The following is a 12,288-nucleotide window of genomic DNA, read 5'->3' as shown; positions in this document are numbered from 1 at the left end:
AATAACAAAGAAAACCTCACAACTTATACAGTACATCAAGTTTATACAACATTTCTAGACTCACCTTTTGAATGATATCGCTGAGGTCCGTTTTCAGCACCTGATTCACACTTTCCAGCTGATTGTTCACATCAGGTAACTGCAACACATCACATACAACATATACTTATATTGTGCTATATAAATCTAATTATTACAGTATGACTATTATTATCATCTTTAATGAAGTGTGACAGCATACCCGGGTGAAGTTGGCGCTGACGTGGAGCTGTGCCAGGGAGCTGTGGATGGAGCGGCAGAGCTGGGTGGTGGTGGCATCCGAGTCCTCGCCGCTGCAACCCGGATCATTGAGGGTTCTGTTCAGGCTAGAGCGCACCAGGCTCAGGTTGAAGTGGAGCTTCCCTGTCGCCTCCTGGAGTACCTCCAGAGACACACTCACGTTCTCCAGGGCCTCCTTGGTCTCCCGCATGGCTGGGGATGGGGACGGGGTAGGATGGACAGGTGGTGAGTATTTGGTATTTTATTAGGATCCCCATTAGCTGTTGTGAAAAAAGCAGCTACTCTTCCTGGGGTCCACACAGCGCAAGGACAGAACTACATACATTTACAGTGTGTATGAGAGTGCACATAGTAAAGACACACATGTATGCACACGGTAGATTCACAAAAACACTCAATGTTTGCACACACAAACCAAATACACACACATGCAAATCCATACCCTGGCATTGATTACACACAAAATAACACACACATATTCACATGGGGGAAGCTTTTAGAATTGAACAGGTGAACAATAGTTGCAGGTTCAATCCACTGTGGGAGCAAGGTTGGAACTTGGGAGGCCATATACTTAATATATCCATATCGATTCATAATTAAGATGGCACACAAGGTAGGTTTGGACAGTTCCAAATAGAGGCAGGTACTGTATTGTACACACACAGGGATGTCTAGCGATTTAGCCTGGTCCCAGAACTGTTTTTGCTGCCTTGCCATCTCCTATAGTCATTGTCACGCCAATGGCACAAACAAATCTTGGACCAGGCTCCATACAATTGGCTCAAGAGCCAGGAGAACCACAAGAGGACCAATCACAAGAGTGACACGAGGGTGAAGTCTCAAGGTCAAGGGGTCACCGGTCAAGGTTAATTTACTGTTACCTTTAATGGCCCTCTGAACTTTGACTTTATGACAACAAGTAAAAAGGAAAGAGAAGGATGTCTACTTCAGCCATTAAAGTACACCTTGTTATGAGCTAATTAACAAGATATTTCTGTAAGAACTACAATGCTACTGTACTATATACAGTATATTCTTAAAATATCCTTATAACTTGTGTCCAATTTGAGGACAGTATTGTCAGTGTGGAAGAGAGTAAAAACAATTAAAGCATCTGCCTGAAAGAGGAAATGACATCATAAGGACTGGACTTACCTCCAGCCATACGGAGCACCCCGTCCAGTGCAGGATGCACCTCTGTGCCCAATTCCACATGAATATTCCCTCCAAGCAGAGGACCCACATCTGAGGATGGGGACATTGCATTATTATGTATCAGGGTTGGGGTCAATTACATTTAAATTCAGTTAATTCAGGAAGTAAACAGATGTTCAAATTCAAATTCCTCTCATAGAAAAGCAATAGAGAAAAATTTGAATTTCAGTTGACTTCCTCAATTAATTGAATTGAACTGAAATTGACTCCAACTCTGTTATGTACAGTGCCTTGCGAAAGTATTCGGCCCCCTTGAACTTTGCGACCTTTTGCCACATTTCAGGCTTCAAACATAAAGATATAAAACTGTAACACAATCATGAAGTGGAACGACATTTATTGGATATTTCAAACTTTTTTAACAAATCAAAAACTGAAAAATTGGGCGTGCAAAATTATTCAGCCCCCTTAAGTTAATACTTTGTAGCGCCACCTTTTGCTGCGATTACAGCTGTAAGTCGCTTGGGGTATGTCTCTATCAGTTTTGCACATTGAGAGACTGAAATGTTTTCCCATTCCTCCTTGCAAAACAGCTCGAGCTCAGTGAGGTTGGATGGAGAGCATTTGTGAACAGCAGTTTTCAGTTCTTTCCACAGATTCTCGATTGGATTCAGGTCTGGACTTTGACTTGGCCATTCTAACACCTGGATATGTTTATTTTTGAACCATTCCATTGTAGATTTTGCTTTATGTTTTGGATCATTGTCTTGTTGGAAGACAAATCTCCGTCCCAGTCTCAGGTCTTTTGCAGACTCCATCAGGTTTTCTGTATTTGGCTCCATCCATCTTCCCATCAATTTTAACCATCTTCCCTGTCCCTGCTGAAGAAAAGCAGGCCCAAACCATGATGCTGCCACCACCATGTTTGACAGTGGGGATGGTGTGTTCAGCTGTGTTGCTTTTACGCCAAACATAACGTTTTGCATTGTTGCCAAAAAGTTCAATTTTGGTTTCATCTGACCAGAGCACCTTCTTCAACATGTTTGGTGTGTCTCCCAGGTGGCTTGTGGCAAACTTTAAACAACACTTTTTATGGATATCTTTAAGAAATGGCTTTCTTCTTGCCACTCTTCCATAAAGGCCAGATTTGTGCAATATACGACTGATTGTTGTCCTATGGACAGAGTCTCCCACCTCAGCTGTAGATCTCTGCAGTTCATCCAGAGTGATCATGGGCCTCTTGGCTGCATCTCTGATCAGTCTTCTCCTTGTATGAGCTGAAAGTTTAGAGGGACGGCCAGGTCTTGGTAGATTTGCAGTGGTCTGATTTCAATATTATCGCTTGCACAGTGCTCCTTGGGATGTTTAAAGCTTGGGAAATCTTTTTGTATCCAAATCCGGCTTTAAACTTCTTCACAGTATCTCGGACCTGCCTGGTGTGTTCCTTGTTCTTCATGATGCACTCTGCGCTTTTAACGGACCTCTGAGACTATCACATTGCAGGTGCATTTATACGGAGACTTGATTACACACAGGTGGATTGTATTTATCATCATTAGTCATTTAGGTCAACATTGGATCATTCAGAGATCCTCACTGAACTTCTGGAGAGAGTTTGCTGCACTGAAAGTAAAGGGGCTGAATAATTTTGCACGCCCAATTTTTCAGTTTTTGATTTGTTAAAAAAGTTTGAAATATCCAATAAATGTCGTTCCACTTCATGATTGTGTCCCACTTGTTGTTGATTCTTCACAAAAAAATACAGTTTTATATCTTTATGTTTGAAGCCTGAAATGTGGCAAAAGGTCGCAAAGTTCAAGGGGGCCGAATACTTTCGCAAGGCACTGTATCTAGGGGACCTGATATGGCCATAGATTCATAGTTTTCTGCAACAGACAATAGACTGAACAGAGACAATATGGACTTACTATCTAGGTCAGAAATGACTGTGTACTTGGCAGTGGCGTATTGTGCTATTAGGTAATCAATTTGCTGTGAAAAGAAGAGCAGAATAAAGTTACAGAAACGCAGGACTCTTTTTTAGTCAGAGATTGTGTTACCCTGTCAGCCTCTATCTCTCGCGCACACACACACACACACACACACACAAACACACACACACACACACACACACACACACACACACACACACACACACACACACACACACACAAGGACGTTTAATCTATCCATCTATTACATTCTCTACTTAGCCTTGTGTGCACACCTACAGTTAACTGTCATTGAAGCTACCGTAAAAAGGCTGTACCGTTGGCGTCTCATTGGCAAAGGTCTGCAGGTCCTTCAGGTTGCTGCTAACCAGTCTTTTCATGCCTTCCAGCTGGGAGCTCAGGTTCTGGTTAGCTGCATACGCACACAGTACACCAGCCCTGCAGACAGACAACAAACACAACCACACAGAACATTAAAAGAGTTATAGGCTATAGACACACTAAGCTAAGAGCGTTTTAAATATTCTAATCCAGATATTTGAAGCTTTATGGCTACATTTATACAAATCAAATTGTATTGGTCACATACACATATTTAGCAGATGTTATTGCAGGTGTAGCGAAATGCTTGTGGCAGACCAATTCTGATATTTTTCCACTAATTGGTCTTTGGAACAATCAGATCAGCTCTTTTGCCAATGATTGGGCAAAATATCAGAATTGGGCTGCCTGTGTAAACACATCCTTATGATTTTATTGAAAGAGAATTCATGTCAATTCACATCTTCTGTCAGTTGTGAATACTACACAGACCTCTAATCAGTTTACAAATACCACAAATAATCACTGGCGTTCAGTTATTATTGGGTGGCAGGGTAGCCTAGTGGTTAGAGCATTGGACTAGTAAACAAAAGGTTGCAAGTTCAAATCCCTGAGCTGACAAGGTACAAAATCTGTTGTTCTGCCCCTGAACAGGCAGTTAACCCACTGTTCCTAGGCCGTCATTGAAAATAAGAATTTGTTCTTATTTGGTTGGAACACCCTAGTTAAATAAAGGTAAAATAATAATACTTTGTCCATTTAGCCAGCCAATGACTGTGGCATTCCACTCAAGACCCACACAGCTTCAGAAACACTGTGAGTGCTGCTTTTTCTTGTCCTGTCATCTCATCGCCTTAATTGCTTGCAATATTTGTATTATTTGTATGTGTTTCATTGTGTTGTTTGGATTTCAATGTCCATCTCTCCTTGGCCACATAGCCAGAAGTCTGGTTCGCCAAACCAATCTTTGTTTGCCATAGAAACCATCAATTACATTGTAAAACCCACAACATTCTAGAAACAGAATCAACATTCCCCCCACAAACACCTTAACCTTCTGAGAAGACAGGTAGTATTAAGACACTCAATGCATCTGTATGACAATGGCTACTAGTCTGACTCCAACTATCAGTCTGACAAGGAAGGGTCTGATCCTGACTTGGGCTACGACTCAGGCTTTGAGTCTGACTTTGACTTGGATTCAGATGACTAGTTAGAACAGTCCAGAGAGGTGAAGTCCCAATGGTCAGGACTGATGCCCTGAGGGTTGAGGAGGACCAGGCAGTGGCTACGACCCCTGTGGAACTAAAGAGCATGGTGGGCGAGCACCAGGGCTGGAGCACTCAAAGCTCCAGCCCTGAGAACACCAGAGGGCCTGTCTATGTCCTCCTTGCCCCTCAGGTGGTTCCATCATGGGTCACCTGATTGAGAAGCAGGGAGGCAGAACCAGAAGGACTCACCCAGCCAGTTCCCCGAGTGATGTTGAGCATCAAATTCCAAGTTTATCAACAAAATATCATCCCATACAATATTTGTGAAGACATATGGTGTCTTTTAGTGAGTCTGGTTGTGTGTATTCTCTTTCATTCTGTAGGTTAGAGAGGTTTGTATGTGAAGTGTTTAGAGTCTCCCATAAGAGAGGAACAGATGGTTCTACCCTCCAAGAGAAAGGGAGGACCATGGGTCACCTGTAAGAGGACCAGGGTGTCCAGCCCTTCTAGTAGCCCAGGCTGTTCCAACCAGAGGTATCATCCTGGAAGAAACGGAAGAGTTAGTCTATTTAAAAAAAATCTCTTTTCAATCTTGTGTTGTTTTTTTAATCTTGTGTTTTACATTTTTGTGTCCTAGGGTGACTTGAAAGGCTCTTAAAATCAAATGTATTGTTATGATTATTAGGTCCATTGAGGACAGTGACAGTGCCATCGTCCCAAGGCTCAACTGTAAGAGGACATGGGAATCAGACCTTTGCCCAGGAAGTTCTGAGTCCGAGGGAACTAATTGGAAGAAACAGAGGGTCTGAATAGGGCACTAACTTAACCGATGTGCACCAATCTCAACTGAACTTTCAAGTCAAAGGTCATGTCAGAGGTCAATATCAATAATCTGAGGGCCCATGCCAAACTTCTCAACCTCCTGATGGGGAAGAGGTACTGTCGCTCCTTCTTCACGAACGGTCGCGCGTGTGGAACATTTTAAGTACTTGTAAGATTAGGACACTCTCATCCCGCTCCACTGCAGCACCATCGACTTGTTCCGAAATGGACCTGAGGACTAGACCCATTCTGTATAAACCTGGTCAGATCCATACCCGGTTCGATCTGAGTGAGGGAAGCATCAGATTTCCTTTATTAACCAGAGCTGATAAAGTGCAAGAGGGAGAGAGAGGTTCAGGTGCCACTCTAGGAGGCGGGGGAGGGGCCGTAGCCTACTGGGAGTAGTGACATGGGGAGCAGGGAGGGAGAGACGAGGGACAGCAACTAACCAAGCGGACTTGCGCTGTAGTAGACTAATAGCTGCCATAGCTAGATTATTTATCATCAAATATGATTACGTAGTACCTGTCTTGACTGCAGCAAACCAGGAGACGCTAGCTATGATAGCTAACATTAGCTAGCTAGGCTAATTGAGGCTCCAGTGCATTCTCATCCAACGTTTATAAATAACAACAACTCCATCCAGAATATTTATTAGCAACCTACCTGTTGACTCTTGTTCGTTGTAGCCTATCCTTCTCCTTTAACTTTTAATTCAGTCAGTTTAATTTCATCTTCCATTGATTAGATATCTCCTAACTTTTGCCACACAAGGAGGCTCTATGACTGAAGGGGATTACTAATAACACAGTACAGCAGAAATGTCCAGTATTTGCAACACCCTTTTGATTCCATTTGTCACTAATGAACTCTACCTCAACTCTGCCTATTTCTACAGATGGAGAGGACTGTAGTTGCTTTTGCTAGAAGCCAGCCTCGTCGTTTGATGGGGAGACCATGAATGGTTAGGATTGACCTGTTCTGGCCTGTTCAAACTCTGTTTTTTTGTGAGATATTATCTATCCTAACTGCAATTGGTAATAGAACAGTGACTGTGTGTGTATGTGTATGTGTTCACAGAAACATGTATGGAGCCAGCACATAGAGAATTGCAAGATGATGTGACGAAGTCCAGACTGACAGACGGGCTTGATACTGATGTCTCTAAATGGAGGGAGACCTGGCACTCAGCATTAACATTTTACTAGACACAACTTTTACTTGTATTGTATTTTTAAATTATTGAATTGAATGGTATTAGTCAATATGTGGAGGGATAAACCCTGTCTATTCTGCAACAGGATCAGGGAACTCCTGTTGTATACGGGACACCACTCAGGAAGGTATGACCACTCTGACATGATTGCCAATGTAGCCCCATTACGACCAGACAAAATGCAGATAGGCACAGTATCTGTATCAGCTGGGAATGACAATGGAAGGTGAACATTGTTATATTAGCAGAACACTGCTTCTATGGTATTATGTAAAAGGTTATGTAAAAAAAGGTACATGGACCTGTTACTACGTTTGAAATATATCAAAATGCTTAGTTTAGAATATCTACATAAATTCAGCAATTGCATTCTTTTCGTATTCCTCTGCAGCCTACTGACCTATTCAAAGCTTCCTCCGGCATCTCACCAAACATCTGCCTGTACTTATTGAACTCAACCCGCAGGAGGTTTGCTTGTTGTGATTGAGTTTGGGGAAACCGCTGCAGGCAAGGTTCTGGCAGATGGGTGTGTCTTGGTGGTGGCAAGGACACACCCAAGAAACGCCCACCACACCCCCAAGCCAACTCACGTTTGGCTTCTGTCATGGCCGCCAGCATTTCTTGAGGAGCAAGCCAAAAAATTAGGCCAAATCAGTGGGGTGCAGTTCCCCTTTAATGGAAGCCTTGTATGATAGCATATAGCATGAATACCAGCAGGTGGCAGTACAAGTGTTCCACAAGCATCATAGGAATAGCGTATAGGGCCTTCAACTGAATACAGTCTAACTGACCAACAGAGCCTGCTTATGTTCCCCCTTTCTCTGGGAAAGTTAACTAACTTAATATGAAAAATGACGACTGAAATGGTTGAATGTGATATGCTGTGGCTCACAACTTGTATATCATATATATATGATATATCGAATATCATAGTCAGAGTTGCTGAATACTAACACTAGTTTCTAAAATAGTCAGAGTTGCTGAATACTAACAGTAGTTTCTAAAATAGTCAGAGTTGTTGAATACTAACACTAGTTTCTAAAATAGTCAGAGTTGTTGAATACTAACAGTAGTTTCTAAAATAGTCAGAGTTGTTGAATACTAACACTAGTTTCTAAAATAGTCAGAGTTGTTGAATACTAACAGTAGTTTCTAAAATAGTCAGAGTTGTTGAATACTAACAGTCGTTTCTAAAATAGTCAGAGTTGTTGAATACTAACACTAGTTTCTAAAATAGTCAGAGTTGCTGAATACTAACACTAGTTTCTAAAATAGTCAGAGTTGTTGAATACTAACACTAGTTTCTAAAATAGTCAGAGTTGTTGAATACTAACAGTAGTTTCTAAAATAGTCAGAGTTGTTGAATACTAACACTAGTTTCTAAAATAGTCAGAGTTGTTGAATACTAACAGTAGTTTCTAAAATAGTCAGAGTTGTTGAATACTAACAGTCGTTTCTAAAATAGTCAGAGTTGTTGAATACTAACAGTAGTTTCTAAAATAGTCAGAGTTGTTGAATACTAACAGTAGTTTCTAAAATAGTCAGAGTTGTTGAATACTAACACTAGTTTCTAAAATAGTCAGAGTTGTTGAATACTAACACTAGTTTCTAAAATAGTCAGAGTTGTTGAATACTAACAGTAGTTTCTAAAATAGTCAGAGTTGTTGAATACTAACACTAGTTTCTAAAATAGTCAGAGTTGTTGAATACTAACACTAGTTTCTAAAATAGTCAGAGTTGTTGAATACTAACACTAGTTTCTAAAATAGTCAGAGTTGTTGAATACTAACACTAGTTTCTAAAATAGTCAGAGTTGTTGAATACTAACACTAGTTTCTAAAATAGTCAGAGTTGTTGAATACTAACACTAGTTTCTAAAATAGTCAGAGTTGTTGAATACTAACACTAGTTTCTAAAATAGTCAGAGTTGTTGAATACTAACACTAGTTTCTAAAATAGTCAGAGTTGCTGAATACTAACAATAGTTTCTAAAATAGTCAGAGTTGTTGAATACTAACACTAGTTTCTAAAATAAATCAGAGTTGCTGAATACTAACACTAGTTTCTAAAATAAATCAGAGTTGCTAGGTACTGTAGTGAGAGGGGGGCTAATAAGTAAAGGACTTGAGAAAAGATAATGGAAGTCTCTCTCTATGCAGGGTGCTTTTGCTTTTTCTTCTTCCAAAAGGCATTCTATTCCCTATATAGCCTAGTGCAAAGTAGAGCATATGGTGCCATTGCGGATGCATGATCAAAGTGCATTACACAAACAATATTGTACTGTATCTCATCTGTAGAAATTGCAAAATGTTTTCTAATAAATAGCAAACAGTTAAATAAACAGACATTCTGACACATTTCTATGTGAGTCTGTTTTCCTATGGGTTTTGAATGTTTGATCTATTGAGAAGAATCAGTGCATATTGTAAAATTTGGAGTGTGAGCTTCATGTCTGTGTTAGGACATTGAGATATTTTGAGTCACTCATAGGTGTGTACTGTATAGTGTGTTTGTGTGTGAGTGTTTTGTGTGTGTGTGTGTGTGTGTGTGTGTGTGTGTGTGTGTGTGTGTGAACATTGTGCACTGAACAAAAATATAAACGCAACATGTAAAGTGTTGGTCCCATGTTTCATGAGCTGAAATAAAAGATCCCACACATTTTCCATGTGCACAAAAAGCGTATTTCTCTCAAATGTTGTGCACATCCCTGTTAGTGAGCATTTCTCCTTTGCCAAAATAATCCATCCAACAGGAGTGGTATATCAGAAAGCTGATTAAACAGCATGATCATTACACAGGTGCACCTTGTGCTGGGGACAATAAAAGGCCAGTTTTGTCACAAAACACAATTCCACAGATGTCTCAAGTTTTGAGGGAGCGCGCAACTGGCATGCTGACTGCAGGGATGTCCACCAGAGCTGTTGAAAGAGAATTGATTGTTAATTTCTCTACCATAAGCCGCCTCCAAAGTCATTTTATAGAATTTGGCAGCACGTCCAAGTGACTATTGGCTAACGTAAGTTGTATGGACATTATGCTAATGTACTAGGGCAAGGCAGTAGGCATGCGGATCAACAGAGAATCAAAATGGCTACCAGATGACAAAAGCCTCTTGTGCAACTCTCTCTCGTTCCTTCCCTCATTCTCTCACTGTAATTTCCCCTCTCACGTTATTTTCTCTCTCTTTCCGTCTGTCTCCCCAATTCATTCTAACTCTCTCGCTCTCTTTCTCTCTCCAGCTCTCTGTCAGCGTTGTCCAGTAAGGTCAGCGGAATCTCTACCGATGAACAAAGGGGCTTTGAAGATGGCAGCAAGTGAATTCCCAACTCCTTGTGAGTGAGTGTGGAAGAGAATGGACCCTGATCTAGTGCCTAGATTATACTCTGAAACTGTAGCTCTCACCAGAGCAGGGAAACTGACAATAGACTACAGAGTGTGCTACCCCATTCAACGAGTAAACAAAACAAATATTTCAGTCGGAATGAGAAAAACGGAAACTCATCTTGAGATAGTTAGCTATATGCTAACTAAAAATATGCTGTGTGAAATGAATGCCTACAAGAGGAACAAAGTCAATGAGACATAAAAATATGACCACAGGAAACAAGTTATGATAACTGTGAAAACAAACAGTGTTAGCCTATAGAAATTAATATAGGCCAGTACTCTGAGCAGTGTAGCATTACACGGTCTAGTGGCTCCATGGCTTTGCATGGCCTAACAATGGCCTGTATTCAGCTGTGTTGTGCTAGGACAGGACAGTGCTTTCTCAGTCCTCTCTTTATCTCTCTCCAGTCTCTAGAGACCCCATTCCCTATTCTCTGTGAATGACAGGAGTGGTCAAAACTAAGGATATGAAGCCCTATCCTCCAGTTAATTGATCCAAACAAGATACTGACGAATAGCTGATCAACTGAATCAGGTGTAATAAAATGCAGCACGGAGTAAGATCTAGCACGGAGTAAGATCTAGCACGGAGTAAGATCTAGCACGGAGTAAGAAGCAGCACGGAGTAAGATGTAGCACGGAGTAAGCTGTAGCACGGAGTAAGATGTAGCACGGAGTAAGAAGCAGCATGCAGTAAGATGTAGCACGGAGTAAGATGCAGCACGGAGTAAGATGTAGCACGGAGTAAGATGTAGCACAGAGTAAGAAGCAGCACGGAGTAAGATGTAGCACGGAGTAAGATGCAGCACGGAGTAAGAAGCAGCATGCAGTAAGATGTAGCACGGCGTAAGATGCAGCACGGAGTAAGATGTAGCACGGAGTAAGATGTAGCACAGAGTAAGAAGCAGCACGGAGTAAGATGTATGCACGGAGTAAGATGTAGCACGAGTAAGATGCAGCACGGAGTAAGATGTAGCACAGAGTAAGATGTAGCACAGAGTAAGATGTAGCACGGCGTAAGATGCAGCACGGAGTAAGATGTAGCACGGAGTAAGATGTAGCACAGAGTAAGATGTAGCACAGAGTAAGATGTAGCACGGAGTAAGCTGCAGCACGGAGTAAGATGTAGCACGGAGTAAGAAGCAGCATGCAGTAAGATGTAGCACGGAGTAAGATGCAGCACGGAGTAAGATGTAGCACGGAGTAAGATGTAGCACAGAGTAAGAAGCAGCACGGAGTAAGATGTATGCACGGAGTAAGATGTAGCACGGAGTAAGATGCAGCACGGAGTAAGGTGTAGCACGGAGTAAGATGTAGCACGGAGTAAGAAGCAGCACGGAGTAAGATGTAGCACGGAGTAAGATGTAGCACGGAGTAAGATGCAGCACGGAGTAAGATGTAGCACAGAGTAAGATGTAGCACGGAGTAAGATGTAGCACAGAGTAAGAAGCAGCACGGAGTAAGATGTAGCACGGAGTAAGATGTAGCACGGAGTAAGATGTAGCACAGAGTAAGAAGCAGCACGGAGTAAGATGTATGCACGGAGTAAGATGTAGCACGGAGTAAGATGCAGCACGGAGTAAGATGCAGCACGGAATAAAATGTAGCACGGAGTAAGAAGCAGCACGGAGTAAGATGTAGCACGGAGTAAGATGCAGCACGGAATAAGTTGCAGCACGGAGTAAGATGCAGCATGGAGTAAGATGCAGCACGGAGTAAGATGTAGCACGGAGTAAGATGCAGCACGGAGTAAGATGTAGCACGGAGTAAGATGCAGCACGGAGTAAGATGTAGCACGGAGTAAGATGCAGCACGGAGTAAGATGCAGCACGGAGTAAGATGCAGCACGGAGTAAGATGCAGCACGGAATAAGATGCAGCACGGAGTAAGATGCAGCACGGAGTAAGATGTAGCACGGAGTAAGATGTAGCACAGAGTAAGA

The 12,288-nt window shown here is 41.8% G+C and overlaps 1 protein-coding gene across 11 annotated transcripts in view; it reads right to left on the bottom strand.

Annotated features, from left to right (window-relative positions):
- The window catches only part of LOC110488945 (prominin-1-A), a 112,831-nt gene that overhangs the window by 33,936 nt on the left and 66,607 nt on the right, over positions 1-12,288 (bottom strand). For 6 of the 11 annotated variants that reach the window (XM_036943101.1, XM_036943092.1, XM_036943095.1 and 3 more), the window contains 6 exons: positions 3,707-3,827; positions 3,366-3,429; positions 1,438-1,527; positions 1,164-1,187; positions 242-471; positions 65-139 (listed from right to left, as the gene is read on the bottom strand). In XM_036943101.1, the coding sequence (XP_036798996.1) occupies positions 65-139; positions 242-471; positions 1,164-1,187; positions 1,438-1,527; positions 3,366-3,429; positions 3,707-3,827 (604 nt within the window). The remainder of the gene's footprint in view (positions 1-64; positions 140-241; positions 472-1,163; positions 1,188-1,437; positions 1,528-3,365; positions 3,430-3,706; positions 3,828-12,288) is intronic. The other 5 variants (XM_036943094.1, XM_036943096.1, XM_036943100.1 and 2 more) reach the window with 1 other exon arrangement.

This window comes from Oncorhynchus mykiss, chromosome 14 (assembly GCF_013265735.2).
Source record: "Oncorhynchus mykiss isolate Arlee chromosome 14, USDA_OmykA_1.1, whole genome shotgun sequence".
Taxonomy (NCBI): Eukaryota; Metazoa; Chordata; class Actinopteri; order Salmoniformes; family Salmonidae; genus Oncorhynchus; species Oncorhynchus mykiss.
The sequence above is the reverse complement of the archived record's forward strand: the minus strand, read 5'-3'. Positions and strand labels throughout refer to the sequence as shown.